The sequence below is a fragment of the Mytilus californianus genome, unplaced genomic scaffold (genome assembly GCF_021869535.1).
Source record: "Mytilus californianus isolate M0D057914Y unplaced genomic scaffold, xbMytCali1.0.p SCAF_8, whole genome shotgun sequence".
Lineage (NCBI taxonomy): Eukaryota > Metazoa > Mollusca > Bivalvia > Mytilida > Mytilidae > Mytilus > Mytilus californianus.
Genome location: NW_026262734.1, coordinates 101,163,368 through 101,181,505, shown reverse-complemented (window position 1 = coordinate 101,181,505; position 18,138 = coordinate 101,163,368). Strand labels below are relative to the sequence as shown.

Here is an 18,138-nt window from a genome sequence, read left to right as displayed (position 1 = left end):
GAAAATGGGCTGAACAGAGCTAAATTGTCTGCATGTAGAATGTCTGATATGTACAGATGTATAAGTCTAGAACCTTTGTTGACTTTGTACATCAGTTGATATGTCTGAGAGTATTGAAAATTACTATTAATTGGAAGTAGTCTTTTAAAATTTTTATAGATCAAAATGGCAATTTCGATCTGAAAAACATTTACTAGTGCATGTAACTCTCACTTGGCATCTATCCATAGACTGACTAATTACTTTTTTTTTAGATTGAACAAACAATATGGTGTTTCGTCTTTTAGAATATTCACAAAAATGTAAAAAATCAAAATCTCCAAAGGATTCACCAAACACTTGAAAATAGTATCCAAATACCAAGATTATGATGGGTATAACCAATGATCTATATTGGAAAGGTGCGATTATGCATGAACTGTATGCACACCATATGAGTCTATAACAAGGTGTAAACTCTTAAAACAAAATTTCAGGGAAAAAAAATCGAGGAGGGGGATCCTTTAGAAAGCAGGTTAAGAGGATTCCTGGACCAATACCTATGAAAGCCAAACTTTAATAAGATGCTGGCAACCCAATATGCCAAAAATACCATAAACAACTTCTCTTGGAACTCCATAGAGGCAACAAGACGAAACTTCCCTAATACAATAAGTGTTGTAAATTTTCAAAGTATTGGCAAGTAGGAAGTGAATGCACGGCTGATGTTAAAATTGCTTACTCTCTTCAACTCAACATTATAAGGCTGCTGACCAATTATTAAACCATTCCCTTTGATAGAAGACGAGTAAGTTTGGCGAAAATTTTCCCTTAAAACGAATGTCGCAAAATTTCAATTTACCTGCAAACATTAAGAGGCTGCACGGCGGATTTAAAAACTCCTTACTTGCTATAACTCAACATTATGAAGCTCCAAACCAAATATTAAATCATTCCCTTTCATTGAAGCCAAGCAAACAACGACGAAAGTTTTCATCATAAGATCTTGCGGACGAATGGACGGACGTATTCAAACGGTTAGTATACTTGTTTTCGCCTTAGACGATGCAGGTAAAAATAGACAGGAGTTCCCAATGATTTTTATCGCCATGACAGCTATGGTTGTTTGATTCATGCAAAAAAAAAAGATGTATCTCCAGTTTATAAGAGAAAAAAATATTTCTGCATGTTCCTTAGAATTTAACAAATCACTTAAACAAGTGGCATAATTTTATTCATAATTTATCAATTGAAAATACATATTTGTGTCAATATCAGCAATACAAATACCGATCCAATTCATTATTTTCTTCAAATCAACCAACCAACGAAAGTGTACTTACAAAAGATAATTTAATTGTCACATAACACATGGACTTTAAGTTTGATCTCAATAAAATAACATGATACTTGTCTTTCCAAACACACAGAGTCGGAGTAAATTCCATACTTTGCTTTGAAATTCTACATATTGATATAGAACTTTACCTGTGGGTAGCTCTGAAGGAATCGAATTTTTTCATACACCTTTACATTATCGGACCTCAGGTTATTAATTTCATTCTGGAGTAATGATACTTGCTGTTGTTGATTAAGGGTTTGCTGAAAATATTTCGTAATCGTGACTTGTGAATCTGTACCTCAATAACTTAATACTAACTAAAGTTTAGAGGAAATTTAAAGAAGAAAAACTTTAGATGTACTTTCACTTTGAAATCTAATTAATCAAAGCAAAAACCTTAAATGATTCAAATTTGTTGTTGTACACTTACTTACACTATGTTGAACGCATCTATCCCATCAAACTTGAAATAAAGAATACAACAGATACAGTTAAGTCTGATATTTTGACTTACATCTAGAAAATGTACAAAACTTTACAAAAAAAGAAGTCAGCTTCAAAATTGTGAACATTATATTTCTATGTAGCAACATTCAAGCAGCGCCTGCATATGGAGTATATATCTCACAGCTGATACGATATTCCAGAGCATACATTTCCTATCATGATTCCTTGAAAGAAGGTTACTGCTTACAAGGACGCTATAAAACCAAAGTTTCCAATCATCCTTTAGAAAGTTTTAGAGACCGCATCGGGAGTTGGTTGACCGTTTTAGAATATCTGTTTTACAGATAATCACGGATATGCTCCAATTGTCGTAACCACAATCCTGACTATTTTCCGCGATTGTGACATCACGGAATGAGACTTATCAACGGAGCTGTACTGGCATGAGGAACATGCCGGATCCACATTATTTTTCAGAACTCTGTTGGCGCATTTTTTGTGTAAGGAGCAAATATCTATTAATGATGTTCGAACAGTGTTAACATGCACGAGGGAAACGTATTAACTGAGTTATGTAAACGCCAAATAATGGAGCAGAGGGTGAGTAGTGGTGCACTTTTTTGTGCTTTTTTGTTAAATATTTGTTTGTTTTGAGATTGTGTCACAGTGATGACTGCTGTACCCATATTGTGACCATTTTACCTATTATGTCTGTTTTGTTCACGCATCGTTGTAAATATAACGGAATTTGATGCGACTGTCATACAAGTGAGAGGTTTAGCGCTATAAAACCAGGTTTAATCCACCATTTTCTACATTTGAAAATGCCTGTACCAAGTCAGGAATATGACAGTTGTCCATTCGTTTGATGTGTTTTATCATTTGATTTTGCCATTTGATTAGGGACTTTCCGTTTTGAATTTTCCTCGGAGTTCAGTATTTTTGTGATTTTACTTTTTAAGTATCTATTGAACAACTGACAGTCTTCTGAAATATCAATACACCAAACTTAACAAATATGTTTTCGATCAAAACGGCAAGCATTTTGATGATATCATCTTCGGTGTATGTGGTTCTCCACGAAGTAAGATTTTTCACGACACAAAACAAGGAATTTGTATCCAAGTTTACCATTTTTTTAATGAGACAATGCAGTCGATCTTTCAATTGAGAATGGGGAATATAAGTTTAAAGGGTAGATAAATTTAAGGTTTGGATATTACTTTAAATTGTAAAGATTGAAGATATTGGAGAAAATCAATAGAAGTTTTTCGAATCCACATCGGATTTACAACGCTGGTTGAATATACTTCATCAGAATATATTATCGACTTCGGTGTATTTGTTGTGGTTCATGAGAATATTTCGAAAGGCAATATTTTACCGTAGAAAGAATGGAGGTAAGAACTTGAAAAGATGCTTAGTCGAACATCTGAACCACTCAGCTATATATCGTCCTATTGTGGAAGTTTAGGTCTCTAGTATGAAGATGGGATATTTTCATCGTCTTCTTTTGAAACAGAACTAACATGTTCAATTATTATAATTGAACCAGAGCATTTGTATGTTAATTTCTCACAAAATGCATTAGGTGTTTTAACGAGGATTTGTAAATGAATTGGGAAATTTGTGTGTCGTAATCTTTCTTTTGTTTTTTAACACTTGATCACATGTATTCACGAACAAAACTATACATCTCTTCAAGGTGAGATAATAATTCATCAACGTAATTATTAATACAAGGAATGGGAATAGGAATATTATATGGTTCGGAAGCATAATCACTCTGTCGAACATCAGCATATATTTCCGGTTACAACCAGTTGCTGACATCAATATACCAGTGTTAACATCAAAATCATTAACATTTTTATAAACCAAATTCTGAATAATTTTCTCAAGTGTAGCATTAAAGTTTTCAATGACACCTTTAGAACTGGGTCTTTAATGAGATTACCTTAACTTTCTATTTCAAATAAAATAAATTTCAAATTATCCGCCTTGGTCAGTATTTATTCCAAGGGGTTTTTAAAATCGAGACACGAACTCATGAATCAACTTTTGGCAAGTGCTTCTGACTGGTGATCTGTTGGAAGAGATTCCATCCAACATATAAACGATCCCAAATTACAAAAATACGATCCATCGGAAGCCCAGCTATGCATGTTTGTAAAGCTGTTTTTTGCCTTTTACTTAAAGCTCTGTTCTTGTTAGAAACTAAACATATGTGTTTAATATCTTCAATAATCTTTTACCGATAGAAACTAGATTTTATCTTCTAGACGGTTTTATCAATTCCAACATGAGCTTCATATATCATTATGATAACATCATCGTTTGTTTTTGTTTTTTTTTTTCATTTATAAGTATTAGTAATTGAATTTTATCATTTGCGAATACTGTAAACCAACTTATATTCGCGGATACTTTATTTCGCGTTAAGTCCCTTCTAGCCCATTTGGCGGCGATATAATATCGCAATTTTCAAATTTACCTGATGTAGTCAAATAAAGAAAGATCCAAGTTTTACATGATTGCAACGATTTATATTCGCGTTATTGTTATACTCGCGAAGGTCGCGAAACAAAAACTCGCTCGCGAAAATTAGTTGGTTTACAGTAACCTTTTCTGGTATAGAAATCTGTAATCCTGATGTAAACACTTAAAATTAGGCCACTACTTTCTATCGAGTGGACTGTTAGACATACCTTTTTTGTGTACACTATTTTATCAATTCACTGATGAACACATTTCAAATCAGTATCTTCTCTCTTACATGTTTCAAGTTCTTTAATTGTACAACCATCCTGCCAATATCTTGTAAACCTTTATTATTTGAACTTTAGGTCGCTGCTCCAACTTCGTCAGAAAGTGTATTTCGACTAAGATATCCAATATAATCTACATTACTTTTAATTCAGACCCGTTAATCACAACTGATTTACAAGTCTATTTTATATCGTTATATTAATCATCTTTTCAGCACACTGAGGCTGTTTACCATCTTTTCACTGATCCATGAAATGAGGTCGACATCAGGTGAACCCTGACTGACGGACATGTAGACATTGCAAAGAATCCATTTACCAAATATAGTTATCCTATAACTCATAAGTGCGAAATTCACCTGCCATAAAAACTAAAAACAAAATTTTAAGCAGTTGCTGAACCATGCAAATGAGGTAAAGGACAATGGACATAGAACAAACGGAAATTTCGTAACATAAGCTATCTGCAAACAAGATATGAAGCATCTAGGTCTTCTACCTTCTGAAAAATAATGCTTTATACAAATAGTTTACGCCGAAGTCGGATAGTAATCCATATATCTCGCATACTGAGACTTTCATCGCAGGCGAGACAATAAATTGTTATTAGTAAAAATACAGAAATAGGTCCGCAATAGGTGGTGCACAGTTAGTCCCCATTCGAATTCCGATAAGTTGACAATATACGGAATCTCCTTAGCGAACAAACATGTTAACTAGTAAAAAAATCAAGTGCAGTTATCATATCAAAGCAGGTCCAATTGACATAGATCTTTCGTTTGTCGTTACTAAAAGATTAGCTAAAAATGTTTTGAAGATATATATTCACATCCTTTTTAAATGCCTATTTAATTACGTATGTGATTTTTTTCATAATGAGATAATGAGACAAAGTGGTATATAGGTTAAAAAAAACTAAATTTTTTAACAGATTCATTCGAGAACATTAATATGAGCATGCAATTTAGCAAGAACTTCCAACGAATTTTTGACACTTCAAAATTGATTGATTTCACTATTTTCGTAGATCTAATTTGAAATATTTATTACCGGTTTTTTTATTGTACCAAGTACTAGTATACTAGAAAGCAGAATAGACAGTTTAGTAGTGGAACAATGGCTTATAGGTGAAATAAATCTATATTTGTAAGGTGTTTTGCGGAAGCCAGTAAATAGTTGGAACTTTCATGTCGAAGTTTATATTTGTTAAAGATGTCCAAAAATTTAGTCAGTTGGCCCGCCAGATCTTCTCTATCTATAGCGGTTTTCAAAATATTAGACAAACATTACATTTTAACCATATGTTCTATTTTTTACCATGTCAGTCTTGTTTCTCGGCAAGCGGCGTCATCTGATACATTTAACCCTATTATTATATTGTTGATTGTGGCTAAGTTTGGTTAAATTTGTAAAAGTTTACGGACGACGACGAATGGGAAGTGATGGCAATATCTTACAATGGCCCTTCGGTCAAGGTGAGCTAAAACATGTAAAAGTACAATCAATACCATAGGTCAAATGAAATGCAATATTATGTCCAATAAGAATCAAAATGAAAGAGAAATCAGTAGTCCACAATACCTTACACAAATATTAAAGATAGCAAAACGGTATTTATTCAAAGGTGTAAACTCATGGACAGAGGGACAGAGAGGAGTACATTGTTCCTGCTTCATTAGTGGCACTATAAGCACAATATGATTAGAGTTTTGTATTTAAGGAATAATTCATGGACGCCATAGGTTTGTTGGAAATTTACATATGGCCTGGGCCGTAATATAAGAATTTTATCCTAAGCGTTAGCGAGGGATAAAATTTACGAATATCACGGCCCAGGCCATGTTTAAATTTCCAACAAATCAATGGCTTCCATGAACTATTTCGATTCTAATAGGACAAATACGGTAATTAAAAAACTGAAGCGAGGGTGGGTATGCCGTGTATGTGACTGTTCTTTTTTACTCCCTGTTAGATAAAGCTTAATATTTCCAATGAGTCTATAGCTTGCATGAATTATTTCTTAAATAACCGCTAGAAAAATGAGATTAATTCTTTTAAATCTCAACCCCAACATTTTACATTTTTAATTTACATTTTTTTCTCGTAAGCTTCCGTCAAATCCACAGTTGACATTTCGTAACTAAGGAGCCGCCATGTTGACTTGCTGAAAGCAGTAAATGTGCAAATTATGCAGTAGAATAGAAAATAAAACAACACCTACCTCAAAACTCCATTTTAATGCAATATTATCTGAATTTGGAGGGTTCACGTAACGGAAGAAGCTTCAGCTTTAGCATTTTCCATGTTTTCATTCGTATGACGTCAATTTTTTGAAATGACTTTAATGCGCCGAAAGCATTAATCATGTTAATGGAATTTCGCGGAATTTTATCTTATATTGATTTTGTACATTTTTCCGAGCTCTAATTCATTAATTCTTTCTGATCAGAATAAGAATAAAGGTTCTGTAGTTTTTTTGGGTTTTTTTTTTCAATTGCATTTTTTTACACAGCGAAATCGGCATAGCGTATGCACATAGGTTACGATACGTGGGAGGTATATTGTAACAGTCAATATTATGTACATCTCTGAGTCTGTGCTAAGTATAGATATATCGAGAATTTTATCACGGAGTTGTTTACAAAGCGAAAGAAGCACGTCATATTAGAATTGTAATTAACACATACAGAGTATACGTCAATGTGACAGTAATCCACAACACAATTGAACCTGAAGACTACAAATGGTCAACAAACGGTCTTCAAATATAAACAACTTCGTGCTTTATATATCAAACTTGAGTGATTCTACACAATTAAAGAGAGTTATATAAAATTAAAATAATCGACCAATGCCAGATTCTTCCATGCACAAAACAATTATATATGTAACGTGAGGGTATCCAAATTGCACCTATTTTGACAGTGTTTTCACCTACGTCTATTTGTGATCCAAACAAAAGTTTCCATTCTGGGTTTATTTTGTACGTGTATCCTTATTTACTATATCGTTCCACCAATTTAATTTTGAATCTATATTAAACCATAGAAGCATGGATTTGAACTGACCTCCAAACGATCTATGATTCTGTAATGAGGAGTATCCCAATTGCACCTATGCTTAAAATCACATTCTTAAAAATCGAATAACAGATGTTTTCTTTTATTTCTTCAAATATTTAGAAAAAATTGACATTAGTCCATGCTTTTTATTCATTTTTCGAGAAAGGGATGCTTGTGACATATTGTATTTGCTCATTTTTAAAAGATGACTTTTTGTGGACGTCGCATGTCAACGTTTCCATAAACTAACTTTTTTTACAGTGAATATTTCATCTGTTGATATATACTGCCAAAGTTTTGTGCATATCTACATATATTTACCTATGTTGAAAGACGTGCATAATGTCAAATCGTAAAAATTAAAATTGTTTATAGTCTCTAAAAAAAAATGTAAGATTTCCGCGGCATTTTTTTGCTCCATAGGTGCAATTTGGGTACTGTGACGTTATATACTCAACAACAAAAGAAACGCACCACCTGCACAAGATTTTTTGAAGTAATTTTTTCCATTGCATATTACTCTTTTTAAAGTGATTGGAATGAGTCCAAATTTTGACACAATGTGTGTGTTACTTCATACCAAAAAACAACAAAAATGACTGTGGTTATAAGTTTCATAATCCAATTCTTGTCTAATGACAAATTTGAAATTGACTTTTCTCACACTTTTGATTTTTTACTTTTGATGTTGAAATCTTCATTTTTGTCACTAAAATGGAAATTCCTCTGTAAACTCTGCATTAAATTGAAGGTACAATCTATTTCTACAAATTTAATTTGTAGCAAAAACAAGAAATTGTAAAACTAATACATATGGTAAGATGTGATGCATAAGTTCCTTGCAAACATTGCATAGCAGTCATTAATTGGTATAACAAAAGGTTCGACGAAGAATGTACACTAATATTCACTTATCAGTACTCCAGAAGTCACATCTACGGTATTACTTCTCATACTGTATGAAAGAATGTTTCCTGCTAATGTAAAATTTTAAGAAAGAAGACGTGGAGTGTACATCAATGACATATCAACAAAACGACTGAGAATAAATAAAAGCACTTTTCAATTTACCCTCGATTGAAAACGCTTAAACCAAAATATATGAAAACCTTATGTACATGAAAACGTAAGGACCGATATGACCAAAAGGGACCTTAATAGAATAGCTAAATCCATCTAAAGTCAACTCTGCCTAAGGATTTAAGAACCTTAGCTTCTAAATAATTTGATTATCTAATTAATTTAGAGAATATTAAATAGATTAGTTATAAATCGTGTCAGTACCAAAGAACTGACTTCTAAGCTGGTGATATCTTCGAGGATTGCAGTCCACTAGCAGTATTACCGACCCAATGCTCCTAATGAAAGTAAAAAATATAAAGTTGTTGGGATCGAAGCTCTTTTCTGGATTTAACTTCATCAGGAATACTGAAACTCTAAATGTGAAATCCAAGGATGAATGAGTACATGAACACAGGAGGAGCGTTATGACCAAAAGGGATCTATAAAGAACAGCCAAATCCATCTAAGTCAACTTTGCCTGAGGGAGGTAGAACCTTAGTTTTAAATCATTTCATTTATCAACAAATAATGTTAAAAGTTATGTTATAAATCATGTCAATACGAAACATTGACTACTGAACTGCTGATACCTTCTGCGAGAAACACTTCATCAGCATTGGTATCGATATTTCAAGTGTCTGTACAACATATCAAGTTAATGAATGGTTTCTGTTCTATAAGAAATTTTGAATAAATTAGGCATATTAAATCAAACATCTTACACTATCATGCTATATCATACTCTTCTATTGGCTCCATACTTCTAATTGAAATTCAATTTCATATACAGTGCCAATAACTCCTACATGTCAAGTCAAACTTATTTTTTAACCTTTTATTATGTAAATGAAAAGTTCAACAAGAAAACATTATATATTGATGACATAGTCTCCTCCTATACAATTGTACATTAAATAATTGTAACATGTCATAACATATTTACCACCAAATGTATCATATAATTTAAAATAAAAAACTGAATGAAAAACCTAGGTTCCCAAAAATGAGCATAAGGTGTGCCTATAAATTCCAATGTTAAAATCTGAAGAAAGAAAATCATTGATAAAGTTAAAAATGTTGGTCTGAATTACATAACAATGAACACATGTTTTAATATTGTTAACTGAATTCCAAAAATAATGATTTTAAAATGAAGAAAAATTAGAAGATATATGCAAGTAGATTTATTTCGCGTTTATGTTATATATGAAATAGTAAACAAGGAAAGAGACTGATCGATATAAGCAATTTTAAAGAAACTTCCATAACAATATACATTGAATGCTTCAGATAGATTTTTCAATTATTATTTTGAGATCTAAAGATGAATCGGTTACCACAAATAATAATATTATTCTATTAACCTATTGTTTGTATTGATTTACAGATTCGAGAATATCGTAATAAATTTAAACCTAAAATGGCAATGTGTACTTTCTATTAATTAATTTGGCCATAAATACGTATATTAAATCCGAATCTAATTGGCTCTGTATAAAAGGAATGGCAAATAATATAAGTAAAAGCTAAAAGTCAGTGTACCCGAAAGATTTCAAATAAAATACAATGTTGAAAAAAAAATGTAATGGAAATATATGTCTCTTAACAAAATCAAACGACAGAGACAACATACAAATACTGTTACTACTTCAGCCTAATTAAGATTCCATTCAGCCATGTCAGTACAATTATCAAAACAGATTTTTTATCACTTAATTTTGAATATAAAGATTACTGTTGAATATTTTCATTCCTTCAGCTTCAACATCTATTTTAGTGTCCTAATTCCAATCTTGAACATTAATATTCATGGAATACTAATTAGTTCTTTATTAATTTCATAGGTATCTTGCAGATTTGTGCCGATCATTACAAAAACAGTTTTCTCTTTATCAATTTTAGAAAATTCCCTATCTATAATTAACTTATGTCTGTTTGATTGTAGATATGGAAAACATTATCAAACCCAAAATTCACACGATAGCCCATGGATAGTTCCATTAGAAAAATTCTTTCAAACTCAAATATACTAGTATTGAAATGTTAACCCCCATGCAGTCATAGTTTGTTTATATTTTAATTAAATATATATATTTTTGTCTGGCTTCGACTTGCAGCAATTTCTTTCGTCAATTTTTATGTCCATGAACTTTCATCATATGGTCTGCATACCTGAAATTTAAGTTGAAAGTACTTTCATAAACACAAAAGAAGACAATCTCTGTAATGATCTTGTCAGATTGAAAAACTAGAATTCTATGAGTCATTTTCAGCTTTAGTCCCAAAGGTATAAACATTTAATTTAAACATTATACAAAATTGTTAACCTGTTTCAAATGCCTGTATTTTAATTCTGGTTGCTTAATGATTAGCAGCCGACAGTTTATTGATAAAAGGTTGCATTGAAAGACTGTATAATAACAAATATGACATGTAATCATGTTTATGGGTTAGATTATTGTTCCATCGTTGTACATGTAGAGGGGAATCTGCTTATCCTACCGGAGAACCTTAGATCACTATCCTGTTTTTTTGGTGGGGTTCGCTTCGTTTACTCCTTGTTTTATTCTAAGTAGTGTAGTGTAGACTGTTGTATGTCTTTTCGTTGTTTTTTGTTTTTTGCCATAATTGTGTCAGTCTCTTTTCTTTTGCCTACACCATATTTGGCAGAACTTTTCGAAATTTTCGGATTCTAAAGCTCTTCAACTGCGTACTTGATTTTGCCTTTCAACTCTATTGATTCGAACGCCACTGACAGGTCTTACGTAGACGAATCACGTGTCTGGCAAAACAAATTATAAGCCTTGCACCGTTTATGAGTTTTTACAAACACTGGGTCGATGCCACATCTGGTTGACGTTTCGTCCCCGATGGTCTTACATGCCAAGTGGTCAGCACTTTTGTGTTGACATGAAATATCATTGATGTGTTCATTTTCTGTAAACTTAAAATGTTGAATTACTGGAAACACTAAGTGTTTCTATCCCGAAGCATACATTGCATTAGCTGAATTTGGCAACATTTTTTGGAATTTTCTATTTATTTATGGTCTTTAACTACTTATTTGATTTTGCCTTCCAACTGTTTTGATTTCAGCGAATTATAAAGCTGGTATCTTTGATGAGTGTTTCTACTGATAAATTTGTATCCTCCCTTTGTTATACTTTTTTTTTATGTTTTGAAAATAATGTGACTAAATTATTTAACTTAAGATTAAACATAATTATGACTTACTTTTCATGCCAATCAGCAGCCATGTCTCGCTTACAAGATTCTGTGTGGGCTAGCTTATACAGTACCTGATCAAACATACCAAATAAATGTACAGTTATAACTACAATGTTATAATTTTTCCCCTTAGCAGCAAATGACGAAAATTACCCCTATATATGCATTATATGTTTCTTGGTTCAGTGGATTCAATAAGTTTCGAGGGTGCCAATTTCTGGATTGAGGCAAAATGGGTTTTGCTAAAGTCTACATACAAGCCTTAGAATACTGGTACTTTGTTAAACATTTCAATTCGTGATTATACTTTACCCACGAAATCCTCGAAAATGGGTTTCCCACGAATAAAAATAAATCCACAGTACACAAATACATGCATCTACCATGTTGTATATATCACATTTGTTATATTGTCAAGAAAAAAGTAAAATCACAAAAATACTGAACTCTGAGGAAAATTCAATCGGAAAGTCCGTAATCACATGGCAAAATCAAATGACAAAACACATCAAACGAATAGACAACAACTGTTTGGTCCACTGTAGTAATTCACTGATTGTCATAGAGAGAAAACTAATTTCAATACAAGGCATATTGATGATTGCCGAAACAAATTTTTGGCTAATCATCAGGTGAATAAATAGACCCATTTATTACACATTTCCATAAGTGTGTCACAGCCATTTACCAATGTTGCTATATGATATTTGATAATTATTGACTCTGACAACGGAGCAATACATCTAGTGTGATATGTGTAGGATGCCTTTAAGTATAGGTCAACATCAATTTGGAATGAGTTAAGTTTCTTATGTCAATCTTATATCAAAAGTTCGTTTTATTACCTGCATCAATAGCACTCTAAAAATCATAATAATTTCACCAGAAATGTATACTGTGATTAAATGTGTACATTCCTGAAATCACTATTTTTAATTGTTGATAATTTGTGTTAATGCTGCCTCTTTCTTTTGTCTGAATAAGCAGACTCTCTTTCCATGTTAAACTTCTCAATATTTGTCTTACCAAGAAAATCAATGTATGTAGCAGTATTGTGTAAAAAAACGTCACGGTCCTTGCTGTCTTGTTTCCCAGGATAAATCTTCCCTGTAAAAAACATTGTACATTGAAAATACATCATTATATTCTTTCCTCCACTAACTAGCGTACCGCCACTTTAGTAGGGTGGTATGGATAAGCAACTGTACTGTTGGCTTCTGGGTGCATATGCAGGATAAAATTACATTAAAAATACAGGGGCTCAGACTAGTAAAAAAGCGCCTTTGAATCCAATTGTTTGAGAAACTGGTAAGAAAGTTATAAAATCTGCCAGTTATTGTCTATCTTTTGAGGTGTTACTTAAATTTTAATATAAAAAACTGATTTATCAGTAACAAAAATACCACCTGATTCCAGTCCTGTGTCGACATGAAATATCACCGATACGGTCTTTTCCGTAAATTTACTGTTTAAGTGAATGTTGTGTAAATCGAAACACTAATCACATGGCATAGACCATCTAAGCCGTGTTTCGGAAACCTTTGGAAAGTTTTTTTTTCAGTGCTCTTCAACTTCGTTATAGATTTAACCGTCAAACTGTCTTGATTCGATCATAACTGAAGTCTATTTTCAATTAAAACATATGTTATGTATATGAATAACTTAATCAAAACTATATGTGTCAACATTTCTGTAATAATAACCACTGCGTCAAAAGCACATTTCAAACATTGTTATCTTCTAAGCGTATCGTAACTACGTCTAAGAATTAACAGTATACGATTAGACTCTTTCAATTCGTTTTACAAAGGTTAACTACTATTTGAATTGCCAATGCAATTGACGGTATCATCAGACTCGTAGTCGGTGCTTGGACACTTGTAACGACTTTGTTCATTTATTTGGTTTAGGTCTCACTTGAAACAAATTGCATGTGTTCCAAAAATAAAGTTTCAGGACCTTTCGCCCACATAATAAGATGATAAAAATTTGGGTCTCTTTTAATTGTACACCCCACAATGTCAATTGCATGTACTATTTCTTCTTGGATTTCCTAACATTGTTTCTGAACATAAGGTCCACAAAAAGTGCCTTACAATACTACCACTGTGTTATGTTATTTGGATTTGATATTTACTAATTCTACTCACTCATTTTTGTAAATTCACTAGACAAATTACCGATTCAATTACAATGAATGTATCTTAATTCTTTATTCACTTCAGGTATGGTTGAATTTAAATTTCAGAAAACAGAATATCACCTGAATAACACATTTAACATTCACCATTTATTTACAATCCCCCGAAGGTTGACTCGGGAATAGAAACATAGTCACTTTAAAGTGGGGCGTTTGTTTGACTGTGCAGGATGTACAAATACGCAGCCACGTCCAGTCAGAATGGGGACGTTAAATTCGATGTCTCGTGTAAAGAGAATGCCATGTCCTGTCAGAATGGGGACGTTAAATCCGATGTCTCGTGTAAAGAGAATGCCACGCTCTTTGCATGTTAAGAAACCATGAAAAACTTACTGAAGGGTCCGTAGAAAGACTGTTACAAGGCCAAATTCTGTGCCTATCCAATATATCCCCATTTTCCAGAAGCAGTTAAAATGTCCCCGACCTTCATCCCGGACAGCCTCCATTTTCTACATAAATGCCTGTACCAAGTCAGGAATATGACAATTGTTCCATTGTTTCCATTCGTTTGATGTGTTTGAGCTTTTGATTTTGCCATTTGATAAAGGTCTTTCCGTTTTGAATTTTCCTTGTAGTTCGGTATTTTTGTTATTTTACTCTTTCTTAGGTCCGAAGCGCTTTCTGGATTTACCTTCATCTGGCATACTCAAACTTAACATTTCAAACATTAACGAATGGAAAACAACTGTCATATTTCTGACATGGTACAGGCATTTCCTTATGTAGAAAATGGTGGATTAAACCTGGTTTTATAGCGAGCTAAACCTCTCACTTGTATGACAGTCGCATATAATTCCAATAAAGGAATTTATTAAGTGTGTATATCATTGAAAGCTATGAATGTATAAATACGTTAAAACATTAGGAGTTATATGACCAAGAGTGACCAATGTAGCCAAATTCATCTAAGGTTAACTTGGCATACGGGAGTTGGAACCTTACTGTCTTAGTGATTTCTTAACTTAGATCTTCCACAAGTTAACAAAGTGTGTTGTGGTCTACTGAACTACTATTTTCGCAAGAATATAATATGTATTTCCAATTCATCAAACCCGTTAGTATATATTTTTCTGTAAAAGCAAATTTCAGATCTCGAATTTAAAAAATTCTTTTTACAAGGGCCATCCTTTTGAAAACCAACATTTACTGAAGAAATTTTGATCTTACCATACTGAGAGTTATTTTATCATATGGTTTGAGATTCATGTATCGCCTTTGCTTTTCCTGAAAAATTCAATCAATAATGTTATCTCCTTTACCAGTACAATGCAACTATATATGAAATGCTAATTTAACATACTTGAACAAACTTTCATGAAATTCCATAAAAGATTTACACATGAATATATTATACGAGAGGTAAAAATCAACAAAAATTTTATTTAATTTAATTCCAGAACTTTAGACTTTTTTTTTAGTATGTATAAGAAAAGTTTATGTTGACATGATTCTGATATCGGAATATTACTTTTCATATCGAAGATCTCTTTTCTGCTGGTGTAGAAGTCTGCACTTCTGTGTTGACATGAATTATCATTGATATGGTCATATTTATAAATTAACTGTTAACAAAATTTGAGTTTTTCGAAATACTATGGATTTTCTACCTCAGGAATAGAATACTTTACCTGTATTTGGCAAAACCTTTTGGAATTTTGGGTCCTCAGTGCTCTTTAACTTCGTACTTTATTTGGCCATTTACACTTATTTTTCTGTACAACTTTTCGTAAGTTTCGGTTTTAAAATATCTTACTTCGTACTTCATTTGCGTCTTCCAACGGTTTTGATTCGAGCGCCACTGGCCAGTCTTATGTAGACAAAACGCACGTCTGGTGTTCCAAATTTTAAGTTTTGTATCTTTGATTAGTTAAGTCTTTGGGTTTTTTTTAAACTGATGTGACACCACGGCATGCCAAAACCTTACCGTTCTGCTGAACTTTGAAAATGGATCCAGTTTCTCCTCATAGTGTGTAGCATATCTATGTTCAGTTCCATCATCTCTTGCTGTTCTACTCTGTATAAAAAAACACATTAATTTAAGTCTCACTGCCTAACACCTAACAAGTTTTAGACTGAAATGTATAACAAAAACTATTGAGTCTTGTTAAAGAGTTTGAGTTGTTTAACACTGACAACTCCGAAAACGAACTGAACAGAGCTGCATGTACATAACTGAAATGTACTGATGTATAAGCCTAGAATCTTTGTTGACTTTGTACATCAGTTGATTTGTCTGAGAATACTAAAAACTACTATAAATTTATAGTAGTCTTTTCAGATTTTTACAGATCAAAATGGCAATTTCGATCTGAAATATATTTACTAGTGCATGTAACTCTCACTTGGCATCTATCCATAGTACGGACTAATTATATTTTTTTGATTGAACAAACAATATGGTGTATCATCTTTTAAAATGGTCACAAAAATGTAAAAAACAAAATCTCCAAACGATTCGCCAAAAACTTGGAAATAGTATCCAAATACAAAGATTATGATGGGTATAATCAATGATCTATATTGGAAAGGAGAGATTATGCATGAACTGTATTCGTTATGCGCACCATATGAGGCTATAAAATGAGGTAAACTCTTAAAAAAATTTCAGGGGAAAAAATCGAGGACGGGGTCCCCCCTTCAATAGAGGCAACAAGACCCATACCGGGTCTTGACCTGCGTCTTTGCATGCAATTTATTGAGGTGACATGTATACTGAAGCATAACTGATAACTTCTTTTCAATAAGACAACAAAATGAGACGGAATTTTCAATGTACAATATTTGTTGTAGAATTTCAAAATATCGGAAAACCGGAAGTGGCTGCAACGGGGATGTAAAATTGTTGACTCGTTACAACTGAACACAATCAAGCTACAGACAAAAAATTCAAATGATTCCTTTCAGTACGAGCAAAGGAAGGTTTGACGAACATTTCCCTAGTACAATAAGTGTTGTAAATTTTCAAACTATTGGCAAGCAGGAAATCGATGCACGGCTGATGTTAAAATTACTTACTCTCTACGACTCAACATTATAAGGCTGCTGACCAATTATTAAACCATTCCCCTGGATAGAAGCCAAGAAAGTTTGACGAAAGTTTTCCTTGTAAAATGAGTGTTGTAAAATTTCAAACGACCTGCAAACATTAAGAGGCTGCACGGCGGATGTAAAACTTGCTTACTCGCTATAACTCAACATTATGAAGCTGCAAATCAAATATTAAATCATTCTCTTTCATAGAAGCCAAACAAACTTTGACGAAATTTTTCGACCTAAAGTCTTGTGGACGGACGGACAGACGGAGTCGAGCGGTTACTATGCGTGTTTTTGACTTGGACTACGGCGGTAAAAATAGACAGGAGTTTCCCATGATTTTTGTCGCGATGTCAGCTGTGGTTGTTTGATACATGCAAAAATCAGACACACTTCTGTAATAGATTGATTTGATGTACCTCCAGTTTAAAGAAAAACAATTTATTTCTGCATGTTCCTTAGAATTTAACAAATCACTTAAACCAGTGGCATATTTTTATTCATAAATAATCAATTGAAAATACATATTTTCATCATCTTCAGCAATACAAATACCGATCCAATTCATTATGTTTCTAAAATAACCAACAAGCAAAAGTGTACTGACACAAGAGAATTTAATTATCACAAAATTTGATATGAACTTGAACTTTATTTCAATAAAATAACATGATACGTGTCAAACAAACAAAGTCGGAGTAAATTCCATACTTTACTTTGAACTTCTACATATTGATATAGAACCTTACCTGTGGGTAGCTCTGTAGGAATCGAATTTTCTCATACAACTTCACATTATCGGACCTCAGCTTATCAATTTCATTCTGGAGTAATGATACTTGCTGTTGCTGACCAAGGGTTTGCTGAAAATATTTTATAAACGTAACTAATGAACCTGTCCCTCAATAACTTAATACTAACTAAAGTTTGGAAGAAATTTAAAGAAGGAAAAACTTTAGATTTACTTCCACTTTGAAATATCAAGTATCAAAAAAAAAACCTTAAATGCTTCTAATT

General features: G+C 32.7%; 2 protein-coding genes across 3 annotated transcripts in view; one reads left to right on the top strand and one right to left on the bottom strand.

Moving 5' to 3' along the window:
- The window catches only part of LOC127710750 (glycosyltransferase 1 domain-containing protein 1-like), an 801,321-nt gene that overhangs the window by 191,594 nt on the left and 591,589 nt on the right, over positions 1–18,138 (top strand). The gene's annotated exons all lie outside the window — the stretch shown is intronic.
- LOC127710745 (protein CASP-like) overlaps positions 9,481–18,138 on the bottom strand; it is a 106,509-nt gene continuing 97,851 nt past the window's right edge. For both annotated transcript variants that reach the window (XM_052216704.1, XM_052216703.1), the window contains exons 15-20: positions 17,871–17,984; positions 16,013–16,102; positions 15,256–15,312; positions 12,915–12,995; positions 11,895–11,959; positions 9,481–10,832 (exon numbers count right to left, since the gene is read on the bottom strand). In XM_052216704.1, coding sequence (XP_052072664.1) covers positions 10,790–10,832; positions 11,895–11,959; positions 12,915–12,995; positions 15,256–15,312; positions 16,013–16,102; positions 17,871–17,984 — 450 coding nt within the window. In that variant the 3' untranslated portion in view covers positions 9,481–10,789. The remainder of the gene's footprint in view (positions 10,833–11,894; positions 11,960–12,914; positions 12,996–15,255; positions 15,313–16,012; positions 16,103–17,870; positions 17,985–18,138) is intronic.